The sequence below is a fragment of the Spodoptera frugiperda genome, chromosome 19 (assembly GCF_023101765.2).
Source record: "Spodoptera frugiperda isolate SF20-4 chromosome 19, AGI-APGP_CSIRO_Sfru_2.0, whole genome shotgun sequence".
NCBI classification, from domain to species: domain Eukaryota; kingdom Metazoa; phylum Arthropoda; class Insecta; order Lepidoptera; family Noctuidae; genus Spodoptera; species Spodoptera frugiperda.
Genome location: NC_064230.1, coordinates 7,365,996 through 7,378,985, shown reverse-complemented (window position 1 = coordinate 7,378,985; position 12,990 = coordinate 7,365,996). Strand labels below are relative to the sequence as shown.

The 12,990-nt window shown below is 39.8% G+C and overlaps 1 protein-coding gene and 1 long non-coding RNA gene across 4 annotated transcripts in view; both read left to right on the top strand.

Moving 5' to 3' along the window:
* The window catches only part of LOC126911854 (uncharacterized), a 115,362-nt gene extending 106,158 nt beyond the window's left edge, over positions 1-9,204 (top strand). The window contains exon 2 of the long non-coding RNA XR_007706334.1: positions 8,500-9,204. This is a non-coding gene — a long non-coding RNA (uncharacterized LOC126911854). The remainder of the gene's footprint in view (positions 1-8,499) is intronic.
* Positions 1-9,204, top strand: part of LOC126911802 (lysosomal alpha-mannosidase-like) — a 30,160-nt gene extending 20,956 nt beyond the window's left edge. For all 3 annotated transcript variants that reach the window (XM_050700663.1, XM_050700665.1, XM_050700664.1), the window contains exons 9-16: positions 339-431; positions 983-1,112; positions 1,972-2,050; positions 2,619-2,739; positions 3,466-3,571; positions 4,522-4,612; positions 5,290-6,491; positions 6,900-9,204. In XM_050700663.1, the coding sequence (XP_050556620.1) occupies positions 339-431; positions 983-1,112; positions 1,972-2,050; positions 2,619-2,739; positions 3,466-3,571; positions 4,522-4,612; positions 5,290-6,491; positions 6,900-8,144 (3,067 nt within the window). In that variant the 3' untranslated portion in view covers positions 8,145-9,204. The remainder of the gene's footprint in view (positions 1-338; positions 432-982; positions 1,113-1,971; positions 2,051-2,618; positions 2,740-3,465; positions 3,572-4,521; positions 4,613-5,289; positions 6,492-6,899) is intronic.
* Positions 9,205-12,990: the final 3,786 nt, after the last annotated feature.

The following is a 12,990-nucleotide window of genomic DNA, read 5'->3' as shown; positions in this document are numbered from 1 at the left end:
ATAGAACAAAAGTCTACCTATGAGTTAGTCATGAAAGAGCTATCTCTTTCGCTGTCTCTGTCATTGTTGAAATTGCTATCAATTGTCTTCATTGACGAAGCGACGCATCGTGCGTATTTGTGAACCACTTTATACAGAGTAGAGTCAATGTTTATTTAACTTCTTTATGTTCTCAAATTGAGTTAACTGGTCCGGGGTACGAAATTTCTTGACTATTGTAATCTTCAAACACAACATTACCTCCCATTAAAGCCGTGGCAGATACTTTTAGAACACCTTATATAACTTGGAGTCACACTGGTATTTGTAAAGCTAATGTTTTTTATTGATATTTTCAGATATTCCAATTTGAAGGCGGCTAGAGATGGACTTAACATATCAGTATTTTATTCGACTCCTAATTGTTACTTGAAGTCCGTAAAAGAAGCTAAGTAAGTAGACATAAAGTTACATTATTTGTTATATAAAAGGGTCAGTAGAGATTTAACCGTGGGAGAGCCATGCTTCGGCACTGCTGGGCCGGCTCGACCGGAGTGATACCACGGTCTCACAGAAAACTGACGTGAAACAACGCTTGCGTAGTGTTTCGTTGTGTGAGTGAGGTTACCGGAGGCCCAATTACCCCTCTTCCCAATCCCCGATTCCCCAATAACCCTTAAATACTTAACCCCCAAAAGGCCGGCAACGCACTTGTAACGCCTCTGGTGTTTCAAGTGTCCATGGGCGGCGGCGATTGCTTACCATCAGGTGATACGTCTGCTTGTTTACCGGCTTATGCCATAAAAAAAAAACAGGAGGACAGTCAAAGTCAAAGCATTTATTTCAATTAAGTAATCCTAAATTAGGCACTTTTGAAACGTCAAATTGAATTGTCCGTCAGTCTGTCCGTCAGTGAAGCTAGGCGCACAGATAGCCGACAGCGACTATATTTTATACCATATAATGATGTAATATTAATGCTATATATATATTACGTTTTCAGCCCGACTCTGCCCACAAAGAAGGACGATTTCTTCCCATACGCCAGCGACCCCACTGCTTATTGGACTGGCTATTTCACATCTAGACCTACCACCAAATTCTTTGAGAGAGAAGGAAATAATTATTTACAGGTAATAAGAGTATATAAGTTTTTAAACTGACATGGTCACTAACACTATTAATAGGATCACGGATGAACGCATCGAACGATTGAACGCCAGTTCATCCGTGATCATGGCGCTTGCAACAGTGCCGAAATATCGGAAACTCATAGACATAAATAAATATGGTAAATATCCCGTCTCAAGTTCTAATGATAATAAGAGTATATTTTACCATTCCCAGTCTTCCAACGGGTGTCGTATACCCGATTAAGGGTACGTTTCCATCAGTGATGTGCTATGTAGCTATGCTACAAAGATGTAATAGCTAAGTTGTGAAACTATGTAACCGTTTCCACTGATACTAAGCTATGTAGTCGTGCGAGGAAGATGCGCAGCTCGAGTATGCGATGTAGTAGGGAAGCCATAGCATGCATTCATAGCACGCATCTTCCATATAAAATCATAGCTAAGTCCATTTTCACTAGCTATGTGTACCAATGAATATGATTGGTAAAGCCAAACGCATGGTGGAAAAGCACCCTAAAGGACTACACATTAGATAGAGACCGTGCAGCAGCGCTCTCTGATAAACCTGAACCTTTTACACTGCGATCTACAATCTACTTACAAAGTAGTTTTAATCACATCTACAGTCCACTGCTGGACTACGAGCCTCCTCTACATAAGAGGGTTTGCCATAATCTCCGCAGGCAGGCGGGTTGGAGATCGCAGTGTACAAGGTTCAGGTTTATCAGAGAGCGCTGCTGCACGCTCTCTGCCTAATATAGTAGTGTCTATAAAACGTATTCTACTCTGCCGTCACTACATGTCAATCTAAACGGTCACAGTTTTAATCAATATTGATATTTTATTTACTTGTTTTCAGACTATGAAACAGTTGCAAGTGTTGGCTGATTTAGACAAACATAATGAATTTGTTCTCAACGAATTGAAAAGTGCTATGGGTGAGTTCATACCAATTTTTTTAAACTGACATGGTCACTAACTCAATCTCAAACTCAAGAGATATCGGAAACTTCGTGCATCGTCACGCCTTTTATCTCCGAAGGGGTAGACAGAGGTGCACATTACGACACGTAATGCCGCTATACAATGTACACCCACTTTACACCATTTGTGTTATAAGTCCCATGTAATAGGGGTGAGCCTATTGCCGTATACTGGGCACAATTCCAGACTCTATGCTACTACTAAGAAATATTCGAAAACCTGAAAAATCCCATCAATATTTTGCCCGATCCGGAAATCGAACCCGAGACCCCTTGTGCGGCAGTCGCACTTGCGACCACTCGACCAACGTGGCAGTAGTAGCACGGAGTCTGGAATTGTGTATATGGCAATAGGCTCACCCCCTATTACATGGGACTTATAACACAAATGGTGAAAAGTGTGTGTACATTGTATAGCGGCATTACGTGCTGTAATGGCGTAAGGTTGTGTTGCGTTGCGTTAAAATAAATGCTTTGACTGTGATATAATTTAGATATTTTAATGATGTATAATAATTTCCAGGTGTAATGCAACATCATGACGCTATAACAGGGACAGAGAAGCAGCATGTCACACACGATTACGAGAGGTTGTTGAACCAAGCCATCGACGACGCATTCATTATTGCTAAACAGGCGTTCAAGTAAGTATACCTATATTGGGTGACTGGTAATTAGTGAACGATATTTAAACACGTGATTGTACTCATGATAACAAACAACTTTCGTGAAGAAACTTTTTTTGAATACTCCTTAGTTTTATTTTTATCGCAACAACAAAACAGCAGAATATTGTGATAAAAATAAAACTAATGAGTATACAAAAAACGTGTTTTTCGCTGTCTACCGCAGCACTCAGAGTCATAACATGGTTATATAAACAGTCATCAGTCTTTTCATTAATATATCACCAATCTGAAATTAACCGCCGTACTCAGAGTCATTTAATGGTTACTCAACCCAGTCCTTAGCAATTGTTTTCTATACAAAATCGTATTGCCGTACTTAGATGTATGATTACTTAAACAATTTCTTACCAATGACTAGCTTTCGCCAGTGGCTCCGCCCGCATGGTATAATATCTTTCATACTTTGCCTGTTTTTGTGTCATTTTTCATTGCTGCTCCGCTCCTAAATGTTTTAGCGTGATGATATATCCTGTCTCGATAAATGGACTATCTTACACTGAAAGAATTTCTCAAATCGGTAGTTCCTGAGATTAGCGCGTACAAAGAAACAAACAAACTTTTCAGCTTTATAATATTAGTATAGATTTTGTTCCGTAAAACAATTTCTAAGGACTGGGGTAAGTAACCTTTAAATGTCTCTGAGTGCGGCAGTTTGATATAATACATATATTTTTGTTTCAGTAAAATGATATTAAAGGATAGCATGAGAAAGCCGATGTTTGACTTTCAGAGATGTCACCTGAACGAGTCTAGCTGCCAAGTATCAGAGAACAGCGATAATTTTGTTGTAAGTAGTTTATTTTATAAACGAGCAGACGTATCACCTGATGGTAAGCAATCGCCGCCGCCCATGGACACTTGAAACACCAGAGGCGTTACAAGTGCGTTGTCGGCCTTTTGGGAGTTAGGAATTTAAGGGTTGTTGGGGAATTGGGCCTCCGGTAACCTCACTCACACAACGCAAGCGTTGTTTCACGTCGGTGTACTGCTCGGCCGTGGTATCACTCCGGTCGAGCCGGCCCAGCAGTGCCGAAGCATGGCGAGCCTACACTTAGAAGTAGCTTCTATTAAGTAAATCGTGTTATGACGCCACAGTACATATATTTGTCGCCACTCTTACTCTTTACGCGGGTGTCATATATCCGACTAAAGGTAAGCGTCCACAGGCCCGCATCCCACGCAACGGATTTTAGTCCATTGATCCGCATCGTACGAACCGCTCTTCCTCAACTTCTACATGCGATACGTACTGATTACGTCATACGGACAGCCGATACCAAAAATCCGAATGAAAGTGGGATCAGCAATCTGATTGCTAATACTCGCGTCGGCAATCCGATCGTTGTTGATACAGTAGACACAGTCTGAAAAATCCGTTTGATGCGATCCATACGGTGCGTGCAATGCTTACGATGCGGTCTGTGGACGCTCACCTTAAAGGTTGAAGTAACCTTTTGAAGTGTACTCGATCGCATTCTTGCTCTTCATTGATTGAACCAATGACATGGCGGACCGCGAGCGATTTCAGAAAGTTCAAGAATAGTCTAGATGTTTTCTTATAAACTTTATCCCTATAGACTGCAATCTCCAATATACCTGCCAAGCATGGAGGTGGTCCAACAGTGCTAAGCTATGTGTACCAATGAATATGATTGGTGGAATCCAAACGCATCCACAGCAACGTAGCATAGCACATCTCTGGTGGAAAAGCACCATTAATGGTATCTTTGTTTACAGGTAACTGTCTACAATCCTCTGGGTTGGTCTGTGAAGGAACCGATCAGGATACCTGTGCCGGCTGGTACATTTGAGGTCTTTGGACCGTATGGTAAGTTACATCTATTAATATTATTTTATAATTATGTTATCGGCTTACTCACGTAACTGTTTGACATTCCGCGACACACGACGCGGCGACTGTCGCTGCTACTGTCTAAACTAGTCGAGTTCCTCGTCAAACAGTTACGTGAGTAAGCCGATAACATAATAATTAATTTAGTATGTCTCACGAAACTTATAATAAAATCGGTTAATAGGCGACAAACAAAATCCAAACCAAACACTATAGACTAGGGTTTGTTTTGCTTCTGACCAATAATACGAATATGTTGGTAATTAAAATAACGATTTTTAATATAATAACTATCGTGAGACATATTAAATTAACTAAACATCACGATTTACTCACGTACATTAATGGAGAAAAGCTCTACTAGTTTCTAGTCACATTGGAACTCTTCATCGCAGTACGCTACGCGACACGCTGCTCATGATGAAGAGTCACTCTGTGACTCGAAACTAGTAGAGCTTTTCTCCATTAATCTACGTGAGCAAAACCATTATATTTAATTAATATAAAAACTAGAACAATTTTGTATAACACATAATTAAAATTATTTTACTATTTTATTTTATCTTGAACTGTATAATGTCTTGGTTTAAGCTGTAAAATTATACATGTTTTTCTAAATAAATAAATAATAATAACCACACAATTCCTTACAGGTACTATAATGAAAACACAAATGGTACCATTAGCAGCGAAAGTCAAAAACATACCGACTCGAGTGTCAAAAGCGACACAAGAAATTGTCTTCTTGACAGAATTAAAACCACTATCTTATAGGAGCTTCTACATAAAGAAACGTTTGCGCCCAAAGCGCAGTGCTAAACAAGGTTCCTACGATTATTATCCAAGTATAAATCAGAATATTTGGAGCAACGACCCATCTAAAACTGATTACGAAAAGTACTTGACAACTGAATCGATCCCCGACCCCCCAGTTTATCTAGAAGATATACCAAACATATATGATAAAGATGTCAATTTCGATGTCTTAAAAACTAATCCGAATGATAAAGAACATAAAATGTTAGATCTTGAAAAGATTCTAGATAATAGAAAGAAGATTTATAAAACTACGAACGATCATGAAACTAAGGATCAGTCACATGATAACGACCAAAAGAATATTGATTTTGAAAAGATTTTGGTAGCTAATAGACAGAAGATTGGCAAAAATAACAATAATGATCCTGTTTTCGATCCTTTCAAAACTGGTCTAAGCGATAATGATCAAAAAATGCTTGAGCTAGAAAAGATTTTGGTGGAAAATAGTAAGAAAATCGATAGTACGAATAATAAGGAACCTATATACGATATTTTGAAAGATATGCCGCATGATAACAAACATATTTTTGATTTTGAAAAGATTACTATTGATGATAAACAAAAGATTGATACTAAAATCACTAACGAACCAACATACGATATTTTGAAAGATGGTCTTCGTGACAATAACAAGAAACTGCTTAACTTCGAAAAAATGACAGCAGACGATAGTAAGAAAATTGACAATAGCAACAGTTTCGACATTTTGAAAGATGAGTTGCAAAATAACTACCAAAAAGTACCTGATTATGACAAAAATCCGTTCGATGATAGAAAGAAGACAGATAAGAATAATAATGAGCCTAATCTTGATGTTTTAAAAGGCGGACCGCACGATAATGATAACCAAAAGATATTAGAACTAGAAAAGATATTGGTACATAATAGTAATAAGAAAGTTGATAATAGTAAAGGCAGTAATGAGCCCAGACCGTTCAATTATCCTAGCATGTTTAGTAATGAGGAATTGAGGATGTTGGCTGATGAGCCACATCACGCTGTAAAGGATGAAGATGAAATTATTATTGGTAATCAGGTAAGGATAATGTAATACATCTTTTTTTGGAAGTTGGTTAAGTGTGTGTCTGGCAGTTCTGTGTCCCATTTCTATTTGATATTGTTTTTTTATGGGGATATGGGAAATGAGTGGATGGATCACCTGATGGTAAGCAATCGTCTACGCTTATGGACACCCAAAACACTAGAGGCGTTACAAGTGCGTTGCCGGCCTTTTGGGGGTTAGGAATTTAAGGGTTGTTGTGGAATCGGGGATTGGGAAAATTGGGGTGTAATTGGGTCTCCGGTAACCTCACTCACACAACTTAAGCGTTGTTTCACGTCAGTTTTCTGTGAGGCGGATTCGTACCTAAGCATGACTTACCGACACTTTTTCACTGTCATACAAAACTATTCACAAATCTAATTCTTCATTTATTTTTTTCAGCACTTCAAACTGGAAGTCAACAGAGCAACAGGAATCATCAAGAAAATCATTTTCCCGGACAATTCAAGAACGAATTTCTCAATAAACATGTATTACTACATAGGAACTTGTGGGGACAACCACGACACAGCACATAGGGCTTCAGGTGCCTACATTTTTAGACCTTCATCTAACGTGCCAATTAAATTAGAAACCATCACCACTGACATCATCAAAGGAGACATTGTGCAAGAAATTCGACTAGATTTAAGCCCTGCTGGTTATCTAGACGTAAAATTCTACGACAATCAAAATTACTTAGAAGTTGAATGGGTTGTTGGCCCAATACCTATATTAGATGATACAGGTAAAGAATACATTATCAAATATGAAACTCATATAGCAAATAAGGGAAAGTTTTACACAGATTCGAATGGTAGACAGATACTTGAGAGGTGTCGTGATCATCGCCCGCAATGGAATGTGTCTTTGCAAGAACCTATACCAGGGAATTATTATCCAGTAGCTAATCAGATATATATAAAGAATAGTAGAGATTTTCGTATGTCCGTGTTAACTGATAGGTCTCAAGGCGGCAGTTCTATGATAGATGGTGAAATAGAGCTGATGCTTCATAGAAGATTACTTTGTGATGATGCTTTTGGCGTCGGAGAAGCCTTGAATGAGACCGCTAAAGATAAAGGACTCGTCGCTAGAGGAAAACATAGAGTGTATCTTGGCATAAGTAAAGACAATTTAAAGAAACAAGTTGTTGAAATGCATCAGCCCCCTATTTTGCTATTCGCTGATGCTACTAATATTAAGTACGATGATTGGTTCGCGATGCATAATGAGTTTTCCTGGTTAGAAAGGGATTTGCCTAAAGGGATACATCTTTTAACTCTAGAACCATGGGATTCTCAACTTTTGATTCGGTTAGAGAATTACTACAATGACAAAAATGCGTCAGCTGAAGTTAATCTACAAGACTTGTTTAAGAATATTAGGATTTTGGCAGTTGAGGAGATGCTTTTGGCTGGACATAGACCGGTGGAAGGTTATAAGAAATGGACTTGGAAAAAGGATGGGGGGAAAGAGAAGACTGATTCAGTCAAAGGGGGGAAGACTAATAATTTAATTGTGAATATTAAAGGCAAGGAGATAAAGACTTATTTAGCTGATTTTGAAATCAGAGAGCATTCGACACAAGTAAAAGCTACCAGTTTAGGCATGTTAGGTCGATATGAGGTAACCACAGTTGTATAAAACGATAGATTTTCTCTTTCCTTCCCGATCTTCCCAATCCCCGATTCCCTAACACCACTTAAATTCTGGAAAATATCATTTTCATTTTCTTTTTCTTCTCTAATAATATCTTCTGATTTATTTCGTTGCGGGATCCAAGACAGTCATTCATGTCCCTGGGACGTTGGACTTCAGTGTTCCGGTGTTTGCATGGTTGTATCTACTGTAGATCCTGGTGCATTGGAGTTGCAGTAGTTTGGAAGGTTATCCCATAAAAAAGACCCTTAAATTCCTAACCCCTAAAAGGCCGGTAACGCACTGGTAACGCCTCTGGTGTTTCAAGTGTCCATGGGCGGCGGCGATTGCTTACCATCAGGTGATACGTCAAAACATAATTTTAGACCAATTTGTTGGTCGAGTGGTAACAACTATCACAGCTTAACGAGGTCCTAATTTCGATTCCCGGGCTGTGAAACTGAGTTTTTCATTGTCGAAACGCTCAGTAATAGCTCGGAGTCTGTAGTTTTTAGTGTTCTGGGAATATTCACCCCCCTATTACATGGGACTCATAACGTAAGTGGTGAAAAGTGGGTGTTGTTGAAGGCACCTCTGCCTATCCCTTCAGGGTATTTGTCTCCATTTTATAATAAGTATATGACTGCCTCGTTGTTCGAGTGGACAAGAGGTCTCGGGTTCGATTCCCAGATCGGGCAGAGTATTACTGGGCTTTTTTCGGTTTTTCGAAAATTTCTCAGTAGTAGCACGGAGTCTGGAATTGTGCCCGGTAAATGGCAATAGGCTCACCCCCTATTACATGGGACTTATAACACAAATGGTGAAAAGTGTGTGTACATTGTATAGCGGCATTACCTGCCGTAATGTGCACCTCTGCCTACCCCTTCGGGGATAAAAGGCGTGACGTTGTGTGTTTATAATAAGTAGTTTTTCGAAATGATTCTAATAATTATGTTTGTAGATTATTAATATTAAATGTATTATTTTTTTTTGTAATCAAATGTTACATACAGAAAAAAAAGAATGAATGAAAAAACCAAATAAATTTTATGATTTTTTTAAAAAACTTTGCTGTTTTATTTTGTTATCCTATTTTACATGTAAACTGTGACTCGTGTAGTGTAGAGACTGCCTCGTTGGTTGAGTGGTCGCAAGTGCGACTGCCGGACAAGGGGTCTCGGGTTCGATTCCTGGGTCGGGCAAAGTATTACTAGGCTTTTTTCGGTTTTTCGAAAATTTCTTAGTAGTAGCACGGTGTCTGGAATTGTGCCTAGTATATGGCAATAGGCTCACCACCTATTACATGGGACTTATCATGTAGTGTAGAGATTGTCCAGTCAACTGATGGTAGCGTGGACTGTCCAGGCGATACGTACTTAGGTATCGTCATGAGCTAATGGTAACATGTAAACAGTGACTCGTGTAGTGTAGAGATTGTCCAGTCAACTGATGGTAGCGTGGACTGTCCAGGCGATATGTACTTAGGTATCGTCATGAGCTAATGGTAACATGTAAACAGTGACTCGTGTAGTGTAGAGATTGTCCAGTCAACTGATGGTAGCGTGGACTGTCCAGGCGATACGTACTTAGGTATCGTCATGAGCTAATGGTAACATGTAAACAGTGTCTCGTGTAGTGTAGAGATTGTCCAGTCAACTGATGGTAGCGTGGACTGTCCAGGCGATACGTACTTAGGTATCGTCATGAGCTAATGGTAACTTGTAAACAGTGGTTCAGAAAAAAACCAAAAAGTCATGTTATATATTTATTATATACATAAGTACTAATAATATACTTATCTAAGACTGTACAAATTTTATTTACCCTTTAAAAAAAAACCATACGTCCTCGCACAGCTACATAACTTAGGATCAGTGGAAATGGTCACATAGTTTCACAGCTTAGCTATTACATCTTCGCAACATAGCTACATAGCACATCAATTTAGAAATGCACCTTAAAGGTAAGCATCCACAGACCCGCATCGCACGCATCCCACGCATTCCGTATGACGTCACCAGTACACATCGCATGTAGGCATTGCCAATGATGCAGTCCGTACGATGCGGATCAGTGGACGCAGTTGTATGAGTTTCTATACAAGACAAACTAAAATCCGTTGCGTGCGATGCGGGCCTGTGGACGCTTACCATTAAGGAAATTTGCGTTAGGTAGGTAACACCTCTGCCTACCTTACATTTACCTTCGAACATAACTTACAACAAAGGTCCTTATTTGTTGCGGCATAAGACCTATCCCCTCATCTAAATCAATATTCTGTCTATTAACCTCATATTCTTCATCTTTAGCAAATTCAAAACGAGTATAATTGCCATACACATCATTGAAATTCTTCACAAACCTATCCTTTTGCCAACGCATTGGATAATAATCTTTTAACCACATATTACCGGCTAACAAAGTTTCTCTAGCCTCAGTAATAACGAAATCTTTAAACAATTCTCTTAAAAACACTTTTTTATATCCATTCCTAGCTACATCAGCCTTTTCTAGATAATTTTCTAGCCTTAATAAGTATTTATCGTGCCATTTTTCAAGTGTCAAAATGTGAACGCCGATTGGTAGTTTCAAATTCAATGCAGAATACTCATTTTTATTTTTATTCCAATTTGTTAAGCTTATGTTGAAGTAAGATTCGTGAATAGACGCAAATACTTTCGGTGTCAATTCTAATTCTTTTGCGAATTTCTTTTCAAATACTTTGTTTGGTCGGTAATCTGCTTTGGAAAGATATAAATGCTGTTTTCCTCTTACTATAATAGCTTGTCCTAGTTGTGTTTCGTTGAAGTAAGTTTTCATTTTACTATCGTCTGTTAGAATGCGTCTATGTAGAAATAGATCGATATGGCCGTCGATCAAAGAGGTCCCGCCCTGACATCTGTCGGTAAAAATTGACAGTCTGATGTTCCTTCTTTGGTCTTCAATGTAAATCTTTGATGTTACTGGGTAAACGTTTCCTGGAATAAAATTAATTAAGTTATTGGGTTTTAGTAAGTGGCTTCAAAAAGACAGTTTTGTACCTCTACCATGAGTTTGAAGCAATAGTATTTGTCGATATTCGCTAGCGACGAGAGCCATGCTTCGGCACTGCTGGGCCGGCTCGACCGGAGTGATACCACGGCCTCACAGAAAACAACGCTTGCGTTGTGTTTCGTTGTGTGAGTGAGGTTACCGGAGGCCCAATTACCCCCTTCCCAATCTTCCCAATCTCCGATTCCCGAACAACTCTTAAATTCTTAAACCCCAAAAGGCCGGTAATGCACTTATAACGTCTCTGGTGTTTTGGGTGTCCATGGGCGGCGGCGATTGCTTACCACCAAGTGATCCGTCTGCTCGTTTACCAGCTTATACCATTAAAAAAATACCAGCCCAACCCGGGAATCGAACTCGAGGCCCCTTGCCCGGCAGTCGCACTTACAACCATCCGACCAACGAAGCAGTCATCCTAAGCACCTAATCCATCACAGATGGGGCCCAGTAGGGCTGATGCCTGATCCGGAGCTGCGGACTACCTAGCGGGTTTACCGGGACTCCGGCTCAAAGCAGGAGTAGGAACGGGGTGGTTTTTAGTCAGTAAGAGTCTGACACTCCCTCTCGCCTCACCCAAGGCGGGAGAAGTCATTGGATGGAAGGAAATACTGATTATCATTGTTTATTTAACTTGACTTTGACTGCCTCGTTGGTCAAGTGGTCGCAAGTGCAATTGCAGGCCAAGGGGTCTTGGGTTCAATTCCCGGGTCGGGCAAAGCATTGCTGGGCATTTTTGGCTTTTTATTCAGTAGTAGCACGGAGTCGGGAATTGTACTCAGTATATTGCAATAGGCTCACCCCCTATTACATGGGACTTGTAACACAAATGGTGAGAAGTGGGTGTACATTGTATAGCAGTATTACGTGCCGTAATGCATACAATCACCCAATTTTAAATATAAGTCATCGGTAATTATACGTACCAGCCACTGCAGAGCTACTATCAATAATTGTCGGTAAAAACGTTGGCCTCGCATCCCGAATCCTTTTCACAGTCTGCCTTCCATTAGAATCAGTATAGAAAACCCCTTTATTACCCAAATCCGTCACATATCTCACAAATACTTCTTTACCCAATCCATCAGCTTTTGGTATAGGGCCTACAATCCAATCTATTTCAATAGTAGGAAGACCTTTGTACAACCTTAGAGAGAGCCCAGCATAACTTGCAAAGCGAATTTGGATCTCCTGAACTGTATCAGATTTTAGGATCTTAGAGTCGTAAAGATCTGTTATTAGAATCGGTTGGGAGTCGATAGGTCGGAATATGTAGGCTCCGGGTGTCCGCTTTTTAGTGCCCATTTTTTCAGGGTCATCTGATACGTAGTAGCACATTTGTATTGCAAATGAAATGTTTACTCCATTTGAGAGGATTATGTTTAGCGGTTGTTGATCCTTGTCCACATTTATTTTGATGTACTGAAATGGAAATGTGTATATTTTAATTTTATGTGTGGGAGAGCTATGCTTCGGCTCGACCGGAGTGATACCACGGCCGAGCAGAAAATCGACGTGAAACAACGCTTGCGTTGTGTGAGTGAGGATACCGGAGGCCTAATTACCCCCTTTCCAATCCCCGATTTTCCAACAACCCTTAAATTCCTGACCTCCAAAAGGCCGGCAACGCACTTGTAACGCCTCTGGTGTTTCAAGTGTCCATGGGCGGCGGCGATTGCTTACCATCAGGTGATACGTATGCTCGTTTACCGGCAGTGTGTTCCATAAAAAATATCACTAAACCATTTTTTCTTTTCATCACCGTATATTTAAAATCCAGAAGGTATCTACGACGCCCGAGTAG